We start from the raw sequence: 18,736 nt of genomic DNA on the forward strand, positions 1-18,736 counted from the left end.
TTTTGCCATTTCCACATTTTCTGTTATTGTTCCTCCTTCCCCCCCATTGAGTAACGGACCTACCCTCTCCTTGGTCGTCTTCTTGCTTCTAATGTATTTGTAGAATATGTTCTTGTTACCCTTTGCGTCTCTGGCTAGTTTAATCTTGTTTTTTGCCTTGGCCTTTCTAATTTTGCCCTTACATACTTGTGTCATTTGTTTATATTCACCCTTTTTTATTTGACCTAGTTTCCACTGCCAGAATAGTGTTAAGTGGTCTTAGTGTAAATGAGAATCAGGCCCAATATGAGACAAACGGGGTGAGGGAAGGGCACAAGGTAGCAAAAAAGAGTAGGATGTTTTAGCACAGAGTTGCTGTGTGCACAATTCTGGTCCAACCAGTAGTAGCAATGGATGAAAGAGGAATGGAAATCTACTATTTGTAACAATGCATTTCACAAAATAAATAGTGAGGTCATGAAGCTTACAGAAAAAATCTCTGCTCATTTGGCCTAATTCTCTGTTGCCTGGCAATGTCTGTAGTCATTTACATCTATGCAAATTGAATGTAAAATGCTGCCCTTCTGCTTTGGCAATGAAGAATTTTTATACCAGGAGCCTGGCATAACAGAAGAAACAGTGTAATGGAAATCTTACGTACAAGCTCTTAACTAGATGTCCTTGGAATGTAGGTGTTTACTGTTGTACAGTTATATTCCATTCCTGTGAAATTCCATTCTCATTGATAGCTTTTATTTCCTGGTCAAATTAAATTGGTTTCCTGTCTTGCAATGGGGCATTGTTGGAACTACCGAATTGTTCTTAGACTCCTATCATTGCAAATGCGGAAGTACAGTATCAATCTCTTCATTCTTCTTGCTATTACAGCCTAGCCAATTCACTTGAATTTCAAAGTAGAGGCTAGTTGAGCACTATCGATTCCTCAGCGGAATTGACTGAATGAGATCTGCAGCCTCCTTGTACACATTGATTCCTTTTCTCTTTACTCAGCGCTGCCTGAATGTCACTGAACTGTGAGTCTGTGCTAAATAGACAAAATATTGATTTTTTTGCCCGCCCCTTTTGATGAAAGCTTCTCATTTCCCAGGCTCTGAACTAATCTCGGGCAAATGAAAGTTCACAAAGTGAGGTGCCGCCAAGTCAGTAATTTCATTTTTCTTAACCTGAACTTGGTTAAATGAGGAGGTGTTTAAATCATGCAATTAACATTGCTGGTGGAGACAGCAGTGAAATCTTTGAGCTCAGAAAGTGCACTTCTTTGGTATTTTATTATTGACTGAATAATGAAACTTTTTACAGTATTTCCCAGAATGGCCTGTGTTGATATTTGTATTACAGTAGCATAGAAAGATCTCAAATAGGTCGGGTCCCATTGTACTAGACAACATAAAGACATGCCCTTTGGGGTGGGGTCTAACTTAAGCACTTCATCAAAGCTTTCCTCCCAGCTTTCAGCATCCTGGGGGTATGAGATACGTGTAGTGAAATGGAAAACTACTTGATAATTGAGGATTTTTTTTTCCTTTTGGTACTAATTTTAAAATGGACCTGCCCCATTTTCACAAGATAACTGCACCTCTGCCCTCTCTGCTGAAGGGTGCCCCTTTAGGTCTTAGGCCTCCAGCTGTCACCTCCCACCAGGCAGCAGGGGAGACACAGCAGGAAGGTCAGGGGGGCTCCTGCCCCCACAATGGAAGTACTGGGGGGCCACCCCAGTGGAAATTCACATACACAGGGAGGGGAAGCGCAGAGGCAAGAGCAGGGCTCAGATGGGCTGGAGTGACTGTTGCAGGGATGGGGGCAGGCACCCCTTCTTCCCAACCCCTTCTGCACCTCTTCTCCCCTGACCCCTGCACTCTCCTTCTGCACCCCTACTTCCCTAGCCCCTCCTGTACCCCCTCCCTCTCCTAACCCCCTACCCCCCACCCCCCTGCACTCCCTCCCTGTGCCCGTCACTCACCAGGCGCTCACTGAAGCCAATCTCCTACCTCCAGCAGCTGCACATAGCTCGCCGGGAAACAGCCGCACAGCCCATCTTCCTTCTGCCCTTTCCACCAGCTGCCGTCCAGCATCTGCAGCACCGTGATCCGCTCCCACCCTGCGAAGTACAGCCCCTTCCTGTGCCGCTCCATGGAGAAGGGGTACAAGTTCTGGCAGCGGGATCCTGACATGCTGTGCGTTGGAGCTAACCTACAGGGGCGCCATTTAGGGAAGGTAGGGGGATACCCCTACCAAAATCTGCTCTACTCTGGTACAAAATTGGGGGGGGGGGAGTGCCCTTCCTGCTCTACCTAAATGGTGCCCTGTCTCTGAGTTAGTTGTTGCTAACCCTCAGTAATGACCCTCAATAATGTCTCCTTGGCTTCTTGAATCCAGTCTGAACCAGTATATTCCTCCTGGGGTACTTCTCTGGGGTTGTTTCTCTGTACCGCTATCTGCCAGAATACCCCTCACTGACTTTAGTTCCTGTGGGAAGCTTGGTAACCCTCCGTAATGGCAGGTGTGATAGTTAGCCCACACAGTGCCATCTGTTGCATGTTTGGATTTAACAGTGATTCAAGATTGTAAAATTCAAATGGAATTAATTAATCAAAGATTATCAGTCAGAGATTGGTACAGCCCTATACAGAATACACAGATACATTGCCACTCTTGGGATAAGGTAAAGCTGTGGCCTCTGTGTCTCTCTGCTCTGTAACTGGTAGGATGCCAGCAGTTTGCATACCCCACATCTAATTTCCAAAACCTCTGTCTTTCTATAGGGTGTAAGACAAAAATGGTTCCCCCGGTTAAATTTACATGTATTCTGTTTTCCTAATTACTGATGGAATTTCTTTTATGGTCCTCCATTTACCTGATTAATGAGTAAAAAGGAACCTCTAATCCAGTCATTATTACTAACAGCCATGAAAACCAAATGAGTTAAAAACATCTTTCTTTGGGTCATTATTTCACCCATTACAGAATCCATCTGTAATAACAATTATTCCTTATCAGTCACCCTGCCCATTCCAGAAAACATCTGCCATAACAAGTATCCTGTATCAATCACACAGTTTTGTTTACAACATACTTCTGGAAACTTATTTATTAGTTTGAGGAGTCTTTTCCCTGGACACCTGGATTCCCACAACCCTGGAGATGCTCAGGATAATTAGATACAGCCATTAACATTATTTAAGCACATAAAATTCCTGAATACAGGTCACTCTGAGGTTAAGAACCAATGCTCTTGGCTTAGAATTCAAACACACTCTGTTAATAACATAAAGATTCGGAGAGAATAGTTAATACAGAAATGAATTTTAAAAAAGAGAAAAAAAGGTTAATATCTACTAACGTGATAAAAGATGCACCCTGAATATTGTGAATCAAGGATGATATGCTGGATTGTCAATTTGAATTATTTCCAGATGAAGTAGCTTGCTGATCTGACCATACTTTACTCTCTGCTACAATGTACCTTTCTCAAGGGAACTCCTGATTTCTACAGACTCAGTCTGACAGTACTTCTAAGAGAAGCCTTATAAATTATAGCAAGAATCATCTTAAGATTCCTCTCATATCTCTTGGGATTCATTTGATAAGATGAGTGGTTGGTATTAAAGGAAAAACAATAACACTGGAAATACTTAGAACAGTTATCAAACCAGTTCATACCTCTATAATTAAAAACAAATTATTTTTTTCATAGCCAGCTATTTGTTCCTTAACACAGGCTCTGAGTGGATAGTTTCCAGACGAGGCTTGAATTTTTCAGAATGTGATGAAATTATTTTTCAGCAGGTATAGGAGAATCCAATAAAATTTCTAGACCTGCAATCCTACAGACACTTAAGGATCAGTGTCTTAGTTACAATGCTCTTTAATTTTAGATTTATTGTTAGTCAACTTGCATCTCTGCACACTTTTTACATTCTCCTGAGTCTGCAGACCTTGACTATGGGCTACTTTAGTCTTTTCTTTTATAATCGATAAGTTGCTGATAATGACATTACCAAGAATTATGGAATATTTTCTTTAATATGTTAAGATATTTACTTTACTGGATGAGCTGAATTTAAGGCACAAAAAAATGCCTGCTCTGTTTCTGGAGCCCTGCTGTGCGAAGCTGCTATTCTCTAGTTATGAAAGGCTAAAATTTCAGCACAGCTCACCTCCCACAACTAGGACCAGACATTCAAAAGAGCTGAGATTATTTTAAAGATCTTCCATGAAGCGTCACAATGGAATAGCTACAATAGAGTGCCTTGGAACTCTACAGAAGATCTGGCCCCAATTGTGAGTGCTGAGCACTTGCAAATCTGGTTTGTAGGGATGGATTGTGCAATGTAGGTAAAGCCATATGCTGGGTGCAGTACACAGCAACACCACTTCAGAGGGAGCATCGAGAGGCCCCTTAGTTTGCTTAAATTTGGCTAAACTGTTCCACTCCCACTCACTGGAGTGGGAGCTGTATGGCTTAAATCTTGTGTGCCTGTTATTCTCTAAGGCTCTTTTGCCTTGGCGAAGTGTTATACAGTGGAGCTGGTTGGAAAACTTTTGTAAAAACTGTTTTCTGTTGGAAAATATTGTTCAACAAAACTGATTTTTTGTGTGTGCAGCCATATCAATTTTGATGAAATTTTGTTCAGAAAAAATCTGGAAATGTTTTGAAAATGTCAGAACGTCCTATTTAGTTTAGATTTTTCATTTCAAAATGAGTTTTTTGTTTTGAAATTTACATTGTTATATTTAAAAAACAAAAAAAAAAAAACCCAAAAAATAAACAAGGGTCAAAATCTAAATGAAACATTTCTAATTTATTGAAACAAAATGTTTTGACATGACATTTTTCATTTTTCAGAATTTTGTTTCACAAGAAATTTAAAATTTTTGGCTTTTTGGCCTGACTTCAGATGATTTTTTCCCCAAAAACCTTGAAAATTTTTGCAGGATGGAAAATCTGCTTCTGTATCAGCACTATTAAACAGTACCCTCTCCTTGAAGCAGATGCTACTGAGCTCCTGTTGTTTGCTGGTCTACGCTCTGCTTCCAGACTTTGTTGCTGTTCTCTATCTGCCAAGTTCTTTGTTCCCCTGCAGGCCTAGGTTTCAAATGCTATATTGTAGTCCTCCCCCTGACCCTAGTGTTTGAAAAATATGAGTCAGCCAAAAAAAAAAAAATACATGAGATTGCCTTAAAAATCATGAGATTTTAAAATAATGGTGGTTTCTTTTTATTTGCCTTCTGGATTTGCAGCCTTTAGTTACACTTGGGTTATGCTTTTATGCTTTTCTCCACAATGAGGAGGCCTACACATTTACTTCTTGTTTTTAATGAAAGTTGAGATTCTCACATAACCTGACTACTGCTTAGCTGGGGCTTTAAAAGAAACGTCAGACAACTTGAGATTTGGATTAATTCCCATCCATTACATCTCTAAGTTTTTAATAGCCTTCTTTCAATTCTACTGATGAGGTTGCTATAAAATAGCCAACCTCTAAGGTAAGAGTGGGTTTAAAACATTTCTCTAGCAAAGATCTTTTAGCTCTGTTACCCATAAATGTGACAAAAGAAATGGTTAAGAGATGTGAACATCTGTGTTTGTGGTCACTAAGGCCTTGAATACACTACCGGGGTAAGTCGACATAAGTTATGCTACTCCAGCTATGTGAATAAAGTAACTGGAGACGATGTAACGTAGGTCGACTTACTGCGGTGTCTTCACTGCGCTTCGTTGATGGGAGACGCTCTCCCATTGACTTACGTTATTCTTCTTGAGGATCTGGAGTATTGGAGTTGACCAGAGAGCGCTGTGCCATTGATTTAGCGGGTCGTCACTAGACCCGCTAAATCGACACCCACTGCATCGATTGCGGGAGCATCAATCTCCCCAGTAGTGAAGAAATGTCCTAAGAAGTAGATAGAAATTAGATATGGAAAAGATCATCATTTATATCAGTTTGGGACAGGGACCTTTCTTCTATGGCTGAGATTTTCAAAAGATTTGGATTCCCAATTTCTGTTAATTTTAATGTCCAAATCTCTTTGACTGCTTTGAAAATCTCAAGCCACACGTTTTATGTGAAGCACCTCCCACATTCTGTTGTGTCCTATAAAATAACAATAATAGTCATAGTCAGGAGCATCTCCCAGCCAATCCAGGATTGTTCCCACCAACACATTTTCTAGCGTTTTGTCCACTCTAATCTGTAAAATTTCAGATGCTGTGAATTCAACCACTTCTCTTGGGAGATTTTAAGGCCAGCAGGGGCCATTAGACCATCTTGTCTGACCTCCTGTATAACACAGCCATAGCATTCCATCCATTTTCTCCTGCATGGAACCCAGTAACTGGTGTTATCACACTAAAAGGCATCCAGTCTTGATCTGAAGACTTCAAAAGATGGAGAATCCACCACTTCCCATAGTAGTTTTTTCCCAATGGTTAATCACCCTCATGGTTAAAAATAAGCACCTAATAGATATTTCTGTCAGGAATTTTATTCCTGGGATTCAGTCTGAACTTTCCTTCATTTAAATTCAAGAACAGAGACTTCTCTTGATTCTTGAGATGAACCCTCCCCCCTCCCGGGGGAGGGGGTTGTGTGTGCTGTTCTGCTGTTGTTGATTTTGTGATAGATGTGTCCACTGGAATAATTTTAGTATATGTAACACATGGTCATTTAACTGCAGGAGCTCAGCAGTACAATTTACCCTGTTCCTTAAAATTAAGCTGATTTTCTTGGCATTTTTCTGTTGCACAGAGAGAGGCACTCAGTTACAGTGCAGTGGTTCTTGGCCCTCCTGGAGCAGTAGTGCAGTCAATTGATTATTTTATTAATTTGTCCTGTATCAAAGTCCTGCTGGTTTATTACCATCCAAGTTACTTTATGTGCCATGCATAAATGGAAATATATTAAAAATCAATACTTTAATCTTTTTTCTTCCTTGTAGGTATTTTATCATCAGTGAGCTACCTTCTTTGGTAATGACCCTTTTTTTTCTCTAATTGGAACCCAGCTAGTAACTCGTAAATGATTTAGTCACATACTAATAAAAATCTAAAAGCTTAGATTGTGTTCACCATTTAATCCAGGCGCTTAATGAAATACTATAGAATGAATGAAAGAAACAAGAGGCCATTAGTGTTGACAAATGAGCCAGACTTTAAGAGAATGAAAATAACATGCCATTTTAGGAAGCAAATCTTGTTTCTCCATTAGTTTTTACAAAGCCAGTCTTTCATGATGCCATTTTCAAAAGTTTAAAGCCCTGATCTTGCAAACAGTCTTACCTACTTAAGTTTATGCATGTTTGCAAGACAATTGGACCTCATCTACAAGCATTTTCAGGATTGGGCCTGTCCTGAAGTTAATGGAGTAACATTGGCTTTACTCCAGCAAGAAAGGAGATCAGAATGTACCCCAATGGCTCTGTATATTCTCTAGTTTTGCCTATGTGTTAATGCAACCCAAAGATCTCTTCTGTGAGAAGGGTCCTATCTACACAAGGAAAAATGTGTGTATTTAGAACATGATAGCTAACATGTTTAAACATGGGCGCTGACGAAGACAGAGGAACAGCAACTGTCTGTCACGGAGAGGGCAATGGAAAGAAGAATTCCAGAAATTTCAATCCGTGACCGAGTCCCCAATGAAGTGATCAGACAGCAGAGTGGAGTGCAGGAAATCATTGTTGAGAGCCGGCATAGTAAAATGCGATGGGCCAGGCATGTGGCGAGGTTCACTGACAATCAGTGGACTGCAGCTGTCGCTGAGTGGTACTCATGGGAACTGAAACAACCACTTGGCTGACTTCAAAAGAGATGGGAAGATTTTATCGTGAAAAGACATGGCCACACATGGAGAAGGAAGGCCTGGATATGAGAAGAATGGAAGATGTGTTGTGATCGGCGCAATCTATATGAGGACTGAAAGACTGATCAATCAAGGTGATCAAGATGATGTTTAAAATCCTAGGGTAGAGAGGGCAACTTTATCTGTTTCAGTATGTTGGCTGGTCAAAGTGAACCACAGACCCCTTCCCCCCTCTCTCCCTCCTCCCATCTACACTAGGATTTTAAAACATATTAGCTATCAGGGTCTAAAAAAAATACACCTCTTTTAGACGCACCCTAGGAAAGGGGATAAAACGCTCTAAACTAACTCTCTGCTGCCATGAAGGTGCATGACTCCAGTGAAGTCAACAGAATTGTGCATTCTTATGCCAATGGCGCATTTGGCCTGATGGGGAACTTTTGGTTGTTTTCCGAGACCTATATGAATTTGAAGTCGTCATATGAACTTGACATTGTTACACCTTCTGTGTGTGTGTTCAGTGGGATGAAGGTGTGCTTTGGCCTTGGGCTAGCTAACATGAGATAAAATCCTGGTAAAGACAAAGTAGCTTGGAACTTTCACACATATTAGCAGGTTAAGGTAAAGACCATGGGAGATATTAGGGTTCACTTAGGCCTGCTAATTCATACAAAACTTCAGCTACGTTCTCTCCACTGTGAGTTTACCTTGTGTTAGGTACCACATGACAGCTAGCATGAGGTAAGAACTAGAGCTGGACATAATTTTTCAGAGGAATAGTTTATTCAACAAAAATGCAGTTTCAGTCAATCCGAAACTATTCATGAATTTGACCCAGATAGTTTTGGCTGTTTGCAAAGCAACTGGTGGAGGAGGCCTAGTTAGTGGTGCTGCTGTTGTTTAGAGGTTAGGGCACCAACCTTGGCTGTAGAAACCCCACGTCCAGATCCCCACTTTGGAACAGACCCACAACACACTTCTTCAATCCACCAAAAATTCCAAAAAGTTTCTGATTTGGTTTGATGGTGGAACCATTTCCCTGCTTTTTTTGGTGGTGGTGGTGGGAGGGAGGGGGTTGAAACTATCACCAAAGCAAAAAAAAAAACAGTTATTCACCCAGCTCTAGTAAGAACACAGCTTTTTTCTCGGTGAACACAAACCTTAGAGGAAAAATATTGCATTTTTCGGTTTTAACATACTCCATCCATCATCTTTTTGTAAAACATTCATAAAACCTCCTGTAGCATGATTTTTGTTGGGGGAGGGTGCACGTTCCTTTCTGATACATCTCCTCTTCTGACTGTAATAAAGATGTAACAATTCACTGCCAAACAGACGGGGCGACACTGAATAATGAAAGCATTCAGGGCCAATTTTGGGGTGTCCTGAACCACTTTTTTCAAGTCATCTTGAAGAAAAGACATGGAAATGAAGAACTGCTGTTTAAGGAGTTGCGCTCCAACAGTATCAGATCTTTGCTCCTTCCCTTGTTGCAGTGGGTCATGTAGAGCCAGTGGGCTTGTGTGGGAGTACAAACGCTCGAGTTCTTTTTTTCTGGCATTCTCCTGTAATGCAGTTTGATTTCTGTTCTCTAATTATTTTATGTGATGACAGCTTGGGGTTTGGAATAGCAAGCAGAGGTGGTAGCTGACAAAGACATAATCATGGATCATCTCTCTGTTGTCTCCATGGAACCCCAAACCTTATTTTAGAGATCTCCGACAATCTGCTCATCCCTTTCTCTAACTCAGTAGAGATATCTGGCAAAGTTCAGTAAGCTCAGTGTGGTTCCTGCTTAATCACTACCCTCTTTTCAACTTTCGTTAAGATTTTTTTTTAAACAGAACATTCTCTATCACTTTTAGTGAACTTTTACAAATAAAACTAGCAAAAAAAAAATAGAAGTCCCTTTTTGTTGAATTAGTTCTTTCCCCTCACCTCTTCTGTTTAGTTAAAAGCAATATAACTAATGTAAGTGGGTTTTAGAAATGAAGGAATTGCCATATCATTGTCATGTCATTGACTATTACCTGTAGTCCATGCTTTCTGAGAGCAGCCAGTCCCAGATGCTTCAGAGGAAGGTGTATGAAAAGATATAATGGATAACAATGAAGTAATATGCTCAGACCAGATTTTACCCCTGTCAGTTAGTGGCTGGCCTATGCATACTGCAGCAGGGTTTATGTCCTGTAGACATTTTTTTTTTAATCCTAACTACCAACCCCAAGCCTTCAAAAATCATGAGGCAGACCCCCCAAAATAATGAAATTGGCTTAATGGCCAGATGTTTTAAAAATAATAAATTTCAGATTACTTTGTCTTTGGGTTCTTTGCCTTAGGCAGAGGTGAAAGTAAGCTGGTACACCCCGGTACGGTGTGCTGGCAAGAGCCAGTGCACCGTATCAGGGTGGATTGGCTTCCCCAGGCACAATTTAAAGGGCCTGAGGCTCCCAGCAGCGGCTGGAGCCCCCGGCCTTTTAAATTGCTACCAGAGCCCTGCTGCCGGAGCCCTGGGTAGCATCGGCGGGGCTGGGGCGGCGATTTCAAGGGCCTGGGGCGGTAGCAGCAGCCAAGCCCTGGGCCCTTTAAATCGTCCCTGGAGCCCCGCCGCCACTCCCCAGGGCTCCGGTAGGCTCTGGAGACGATTTAAAAGGCCCGGCGCGGTAGTGACGGCCGGAGCCCCGTCCCCAGAGCCCTGGGGAAGCGGCAGTGGGGCTCCGGGGACGATTTAAAGGGCCCAGGGCTCCTGCCGCCGCTACCGCCCAGGGCCCTTTATACCGCGGCCAGAACCTGCGGCTGCTGCTGTTACCCCGAGGAGGGGGAAGGAGGTACTTGTCGGTACAGGGAGGGCCGGGGCTGACCTCCCCCAGTCCCGCCCCTTCCGCCCGAGGCCCCGCCCCTTCTGGGGGCCAAAGACGGCCCCAGCCCAGCCCCGTACCGGTAAGTCCCTAGACTTACTTTCACCCATGGCCTTAGGTCACACATGCCTCACATTTTCAAGCTTTTCTCTGTAACCAGGAGGGCTAGAAACTGAATTTTTTTAAAAAATGGAAGCTGAGATTTTCATGCAGTTTCTTGATTTCAGGAGCGGGGGCTTTAAGAAATATGCCAAAAAATCAGAGTTGGCAACACTGCTTGTTCTGCAAGGCCAAAAAATGGATTAAATGCGTAATTGCCAGATTCAGTATAAATATAGAAGTTCTTGTTAAGCTTCCTTTTTGGAATTCTGCTAAGCTCTCCATCTCACTAATATCCTGTGGCAAACAGTACGAGTTTAATTGTGTTGTGTGGGGTTTTTTTAAAGTGCTTTGTGAGTTTTAAAATATAACACAGGGGGATATCCCTGCACTTTCTGGTCCTGTGTGGTGTATGGGCTACACCACCTTTGGGATGGTGCATGCTCTTCCTGGTCTTCTCTCTCTGCTGTGCCTTGGCCTTTCCTCCCTCTCATTCTTGTGGCTGACGTGTGTTCCCATGGGTACACAGAGGGAGCACAAGGGCCAGATTCTCAGCTGAAATAATTTGCTGGAACTCTATTGATTTTGATTATTTAAACCAGCTGAGGATCTAGCACAGGGAGTACAACTTTGACTGAGCCCTACACAGTGTGGGCAAGTAGAGGTGGACTCCTTTAGTAGTCTCTACCCATATACTCGCACTCGAGCTGGTCACGATCTGCCACTTGGTGCATACACTTGTACTTTTAAAAAATGCTTTTACTGTGTCTCTAGTATCTGTGGTTTGATCTGTTCTGTGTAATAAGCAAAACTTTCATTTCTTCCAATCTCCGTGTAACCATCGAAGCTGACTCTTTCCATTGAATCTTTCTGGGCAATATATTTGGTTCACTGTCAGGCTTTTTGTGACAAGGTGGTGGCTTGGAGAGCACCAAGGGTACTTGGTATGGATGGAGTAGGAGGGATTTAGGTCGTTTGAGTGGGTTTGGAAGGTTAGAAGGGATCACTTGGACCTATAGAGAACCTGATGAGGTAATTAGCTCACGAATGGGACAGCTGGGAAAAGAAGGCAAGCAGTATAAAAGGCTGAGCCAGGGAGCAGAAAGGGGGACTTCTTCTAGTTGCTACTGTATCTTTGATCTCTCTGGTGCACAGGGGAGAAACAGTGACAATAAAGACACTTGGTGCAGGTACACTGGTAGATCATGTGTGCTGTTTAATTCACCCAGAGGGCTTACCAGTCTACAGTGTTTCCAGGTGCTGAAGGGGAAATTCATTTACAGCCAGGCATTTATAGTAAAGAAGTTCATAAAAACTAGCAACACACAAAAAATATTTTAGAACCTCAAATGCACAGATGAAATCTCCTACACCAGATATATTTTTCATAGCACAACTTTTTGGTAGAAATGAAATGTCATTAAACTATTCTGTGTATCCAGTGTGCTATTTTTGATACAGGAAAGCAGGGCTGGCTTTGGAAATGCATACGAAGAAAGCCTGAAAAAAACAAAAGTCAATACTGGTTCAGATCCATGTCATTATTTTAACCAAAACCTGACGCCTGGAGTGGGTTTTCTTAAATAGCTTTGGCTTCTATTGATTAGGAATTTTTGACTTTTCTGAGAAAAAACAAGCAGAAAAAAATGTTACAAATACGGATGTTGTGTTAATAATATAAACATTACTGTTCCAGATAAAGAAGGCTGTGCAGCAGGAAGGCTTTGGCAGAAAAAAGCGAGGCTATAGAGAGATCAATGAAATTGACATAAACATGAATGATCCTTTATTTACAAAGCAGTGGTATCTGGTAAGCAAATCAGTCATTTTTAATAAAGATCTTCAGTAACCAAAAAAACCCAGTTTACTTACACATTATTCCTTCTTGTTCATCATAGAATATCAGGGTTGAAAGGGACCTCATCTAGTCCAACCCCCCTCCTCAAAGCAGAACCAATCCCCAGTTTTTGCCCCAGATCCCTAAATGGCCCCTTTAAGGATTGAACTCACAACCCTGCGTTTAGCAGGCTAATGCTCAAACCACTGAGCCATCTCTCCCCTACAACTTGTTGCACTAGTCTGGGAACATGCCCTCCAGACTTTTCACCAGAACTTTGAACTTATTCCAAGATAATTTTTCCCAGGATATATAGGGAGCCTACTGCATGCTGGGACTGGAGTTAGGAGCATGACCCAAAGTTAAATGATTTGAACATGAGTTTCTTACAGACTGGCTGAGTGCTCTAAGTACTGGGCTATTGGGTATGAGAGAGAGTAGCACCACCTTCTGCTCCTGCTCTTTGGGTTTGTACCTAAGCCCTGGTCTACACTGGGGGGGAAGGGGGATTGATCTAAATTATGCAACTTCAGCTACGTGAATAAGGTAGCTGAAGTCAACATACTTAGATCAACTTACCGTGGTGTCTTCATCCTGGTGAGTTGACTGCTGCCGCTCCCCCATTGACTCTGCCTGCGCCTCTCATGACGTTGGAGTACAGGAGTCCACGGGAGAGTGCTCGGGGGTCGATTTATCGCATCTAGACTAGACGCAATAAATCAATCCCTGCTGGATCAATCGCTGCCTGCTGATGCAGTGGGTAGTGAAGACATACCCATAGTTTCCTTATGAATCTAACCCTTTGCTTCCAGATTTCCCTTTTTTAAATATACAGATAAAAACAGAGCTAAAAAGGCTTGAAATCAAAACAATTTTTTCTTGACTCCTTGATTCACTGAAATTTTTTTTTTTAAATTGGTTTGGGGTTGACCTGAATTGATTTTTTAAAAAAGTTTTTGGACGTGCCAGTGAACCAAAAAATTAGTTGTTTGCACAGCTATAGTTGAAGGTGGAGGTGTCACACATAAGAAAGAAACCAAAATGGGAATAGGAGGGACCTCAGGAGCTAGAGGAAAGTTGTTGATTAAAGTTGGTCAGAACATTTTTGTTGAAACTTTGCTTTCCAAAGGAAAATGTGGGGTGTTTTTTTTTTCAATATTGAAACATTTTTTAAAAAAAGTCGACTTTGACAACAATTCCAGGAAAAAATCAAAACAAAAAAAATTGTTTCAGAAAATTTTCATTTAGGAAAATTATGGATTTAAATTTCAGAATTTCAGTGTTTTGTTTCAGAATTTTAAAATTGTTTTGAATTTTATTTTTTTCATTTTACATTTATTTTTACATCATTTCTTGACATGTCAGTAGTAGAAGAGCATAACATGCAGTACAGATGTGTCAAAATATGACAATATAGTAGTTATTTGTATTTTATTTTACTTTTTAAAATTGTTAAGGGTAGATGCTACTTCATACTGATTTGAAACATATTATATTCTTTTCTAGATCAAAGTGTCTCCTATTTGTGTTGTAATGAAACAATCTATTAAACTAATTTCAAATATTGTTTGCATGTTGGTCCCAAATTATGAGAGAGACAAGGTGAGTGAGGTAATACCTTTTACTGGATCAACTCCAGTTGGTGAATTAGACAATCTTTTGAGCTATGTGGAGCTCTTCTTCAGGTCAATTCAACTATCTGTTTCATTACAACACAAACAGGAGATACTTTGATCTAGAATGAAACATCTTATATTCTAATCAGCACTAAGTAGCAGCTGCCATTAATGATTTCAAAATTTCAGAATGAAAATTAGAAATTCCAAAAGAAAATTAGAAATTCAGAATAAAATTTTGATATGAAAATGTTCCTCAATAATTTCTTTTGAAATTTCCAGATTGTGGGAAATTTCACAAATATTTGTTTTGAGTCCAATTTGGAACAAAAGACACTTAGAAATATTGACCGTTCCCTCAAACCAGAAACTGAGAGTGTCAACCAGTTCTACTGTTGTTGATGATGGAAGGGAAATAAGGGATATGGTGGGAGTGCAGAACATGTCTAAGCAATTCAACTATCTATAGTTCAATACAGTCCTTGAAAAAATGTTTATCACAAATAGAGGTTATTGTGTATATTCTTTTATGTCCTTAGTGAGAATATATTTGAGGTGATATTGAGCAGATACCCTCAAACATCTGACCAACCGGTTGGTACAGAAGCACCCTATCTAAGGCCCCAGTCCAACAAAGGCATTAAGTGTGTTTAATTTTAAGTGTATGAATAATCCCATTTGATTTCAGTGGGACTACTTACATCAGGGGTGGGCAAACTTTTTGGCCCAAGGGACACATCGGGGTGGGGAATTTGCTTGCAGGGCCGTGAATGTAGGGCTGGAGCAGGAGGTTGGGGTGTGGGAGGGAGTGCGGTAGGAGGTGTGGTATGCAGGAAGGGGCTCAGGGCAAGGGGTTGGGGCACAGGAGGTGTGCAGGGTGTATGAGGGGGCTCAGGGGAAGGGGTTTGGGGTGCAGGAGGGAGTGCACAGTGTGGAAGGGGACTCAGGGCAGTGGTACAGGGAGGGGTACAGAGTGCAGGAGGGGGTTGGGGTACAAGGTGCAGCAGGGGGCTCAGGGCAGGGGGTTGGGTGCAGGAGAGATCGAGGTGCAGCAGGGGACTTAGGGCAGGGGGTTGGGGTGCAGGGTGCATCAGGGGGCTCAGGGCAGGGGGTTGGGGTGCAGGCTTCAGCCTGGTGCAGCTTACCTGGAGCAGCTCCGGGGTGGCAGCGGCATGCACCGGGGCCAGGGCAGGCTCCCTGCCTTCCTGCCCTGGCCCAGCGCCGCTCCAGGAAGTGGCTGGCACCACGTCCCTGCAGCCCCTGGGGGGGCTCTGCTCGCCTGTGGGTACCTCCCCCAAAGCTCCCATTGGCCGCAGTTCCCCGTTCGCAGCCAATGGGAGCTTCAGGGGAGGTATCCAAAGGCAAGAGCAGCACACGGAGCCCTCTGCCCCCCCTTCCCCAGGGGCCGCAGGGACGTGGTGCTGGCCACTTCCTGGAGCGGCGCAGGGCCCATAACACCATGGGGGTGGCAAATCCGCGGGCCGGATCCAAAGCCCTGAGGGGCCGGATCTGGCCCGTGGGCCGTAGTTTGCTCACCGCTGACTTACATGCTTACGTGCTTCTCTGGACTGGAATCTAAGGGCCTGACCCTGAATTCACTGGGAGTTCTACATATGGGTGCCTTGTGAGATCAGGCCCTAAGAGGCTGTCTCAGAATTCTTTTGCTGTTGTGGGTTTATTTTTCCATCTTCCATATTATATAATTATGTGCTCCAGGGTAAATGAGACATACCTGACATAGAATATGTGCAGTATGTACTAGGCAGAAACTCAATGACTGTAGAAAATGGACTATCCGTGCACACACACACGTGCATGCATGCACACGCACACAAAAGAACAAGAAATAATAATACTCTTTTGCTTTTCAATTGATGTATTAGATCAACACTGGTCAAGCAGATGGGACCCCTGGACTTGATCTAAATGTGGCTGAAGCCTGGGAGCTGGGATATACAGGGAAAGGTGTTACCATAGGAATTATGGATGATGGTAAGTGAGGATTCCAATCCACCCTAACTAAATTAGCCTTCAACATTGGTTCTCCACTTGTAAGGTAACTCCCTTCTCTCCATGCATCTGAAGAAGTGGGTTTTTTACCCACAAAAGCTTATGCCCAAATAAATCTGTTAGTCTTTAAGGTGCCACTGGACTTCTCGTTGTTTCTGAAGACACGTATGACAGTTTTAGAGGTTTAAATTGCTTACTCAGTATAATCTTATGCAAAAACTTTTTTTAAAAATTTGAAATAAAGTATAACCTAGATTAATGATAATGCCAATGTTGCTCTCCAGATTCTGTAAAGACTTTGAGAGCGGCAGGGGAAAGGCACCATAAGCATATGGGTTATAACTGGGCCACTGAAGTGTAAACAGCCAAACCTTATACAACTTTAAGTAACCCCTAATTATTATAAATCACACACAGAGCTCTTTTATGGCCATTAGGTGAACGTGAGGACTCACACTGACTTCAGTGGGCTTTCAATGGGGATTTCAATTGCCTTGCACACAGTAGATATAAGAGCATTTTCCCATGTTAAAATATTGACATTGTACAGCAGAACCAAAATAATTAATACTTTCTCACTGGATGTCCATACTGACCCACATATTATATACATTAATAGTTTAGGGTAGATTGGCCTGTGGTTACATCAGTATGGGGACGTCTCACCGCTCTCTTCCTCGTTTTCACGGGTCCCATTTAGCAAGGCCTGCCTCTTCAGCGACTGGGCACAATTGCCATCTGGGTGACAGCGAGCTGGTTGAGGCTCAGTCTAAATTAGGCTGCTGAGGCCATGCTAGTTAGCTGGAGGGTGCATATAGAGAGTGGAACATGGAAGGAGGTTCCCCCCCCATTAACTGATACCCTGTGACTATTCTAGCAAACCAGCTACTTACAGGAATGTTCACCAACCCAGCACATTTTAAGTAAATGTTTGCAGACAGCCCTTTCTGAATTTGTAAATGTGAATATTTGCACTTCTCAGAGTTATGCTCATCCAATCAAAGAACAGAAACATTGTGTGTGACATGTGAAGGCCAGCCAACCCAGATCAAGTTACCAGGAGCCCATGGTCCCTCGTCATTTCCATCAAATTTGCTGAATTGTTTTGGTGGGGTGGGTAGGTGGAATCTGAAAAAAAAAAAGTCAAATTTTGTTTTGATTTTTTTGTACGATTTTTCATTTTGATTTTTTTTAAACGGGGGGGAATCCCTGAAAATAAAATATGCTGTTTTGGATGTAAACAGAATTTTCTCAATCTCTGGTTCAGGCATTGAACCAAAAAAATCAATTAATCAATCAATTCACAGACCTAGATTAAATCCATGGACTATACTGTTTTGTTTTGCAGAATTTATTCATTATGAGCGTCTCTTGGTTTCTGGACAGAATCACAGAGAAGTCACAAATTTTTCATAGTTTTTGTGCAAAACTATAAATAGGCCCAGTTTGCTCAAAATATCAACGGATGTGAGTGAATCTTTGGGGGATTTTCTAATTTGTAACCAAATTCAAAAGCAGATAACTGAATGTCACATGTCTTAAACATCGCACACATCTAGTTTTAAGCTCAGTAAGCGCTGTGAAATACCTTAGTAAGCTGAATGCTCAGTCTGTAATGATATTCAGAAGTTTGCAAATCAATCTGTTCCACCATTAAGAATTCTCTGGCACTATTTGCGGAAACAGACATGTTTGCCCCAGTGATCTCTCCATTTTTAATTTAGGTAATATTCTGCCTACTTAATTTTTCTGTGCCATTTCCAATGGCTATGATAGTTTCCTTTCCTCTCCTACACTTTTGTGTATTAAAACTGTATGCTATTAGGGCCTGAATCCAAAGCCCACTGAAGTCAATAGGTTTTTGATCGAGCCTTTACAAATTTGATGTTTCCTTAACCAGAGGTGGCTGCATCTTAGAGGTGGGTGAAGTAATCTGTGTGTCAATATATTCAATAATAGATTATAGATATATCTGTTTGTAAAGTGTATTGGGATCCTTTCAGATGAAAGGTACTATATAAATGTAAAATATTACTAGAACTACCATTGCTAACCATATATGATCCAATTTAGATACAGCAGAATTGGTACCCTAATTTAAATGTCCACATTTGAATATTGGGCTCTCAGTCCAAACAAGTTTTGAGACCAGCATTATTCCTTATTATGGTTTTTCCTATAGTAGCAATAGACTCTTATTGCACTTTATGGTTATTATAAAGTGTTTGTTGTAGGGGTTTTGGTTTGGTCTCTTTTTTTTTGGAATGTTAACCTATAGTTTGTGTGCTGTCTTTGTCTTACTGCAGGAATTGATTATCTTCATCCTGATCTTGCCTCAAATTATGTAAGTACACACAGACCTTTCCTGTAAAATGTGAGACTCTTTATTGTTTTGGTCTGTCTTTCATACAAAATGTTTACACACTGAATGGAGGAACTGCGCAGCTGAGCTACTGATCTTGCAGATGATAAATTTTACATAGAAATCAAGTGGTCTAAAAATGGGACCTGGCA

General features: G+C 41.8%; 1 protein-coding gene across 1 annotated transcript in view; it reads left to right on the plus strand.

The window, feature by feature from the left end:
• Positions 1-18,736, plus strand: part of PCSK2 (proprotein convertase subtilisin/kexin type 2) — a 206,571-nt gene that overhangs the window by 91,461 nt on the left and 96,374 nt on the right. Inside the window, exons 3-5 of the mRNA XM_007064133.4 lie at positions 12,456-12,569; positions 16,096-16,204; positions 18,529-18,566. Coding sequence (XP_007064195.1) covers positions 12,456-12,569; positions 16,096-16,204; positions 18,529-18,566 — 261 coding nt within the window. The remainder of the gene's footprint in view (positions 1-12,455; positions 12,570-16,095; positions 16,205-18,528; positions 18,567-18,736) is intronic.

This window comes from Chelonia mydas, chromosome 3 (assembly GCF_015237465.2).
Source record: "Chelonia mydas isolate rCheMyd1 chromosome 3, rCheMyd1.pri.v2, whole genome shotgun sequence".
Lineage (NCBI taxonomy): Eukaryota > Metazoa > Chordata > Testudines > Cheloniidae > Chelonia > Chelonia mydas.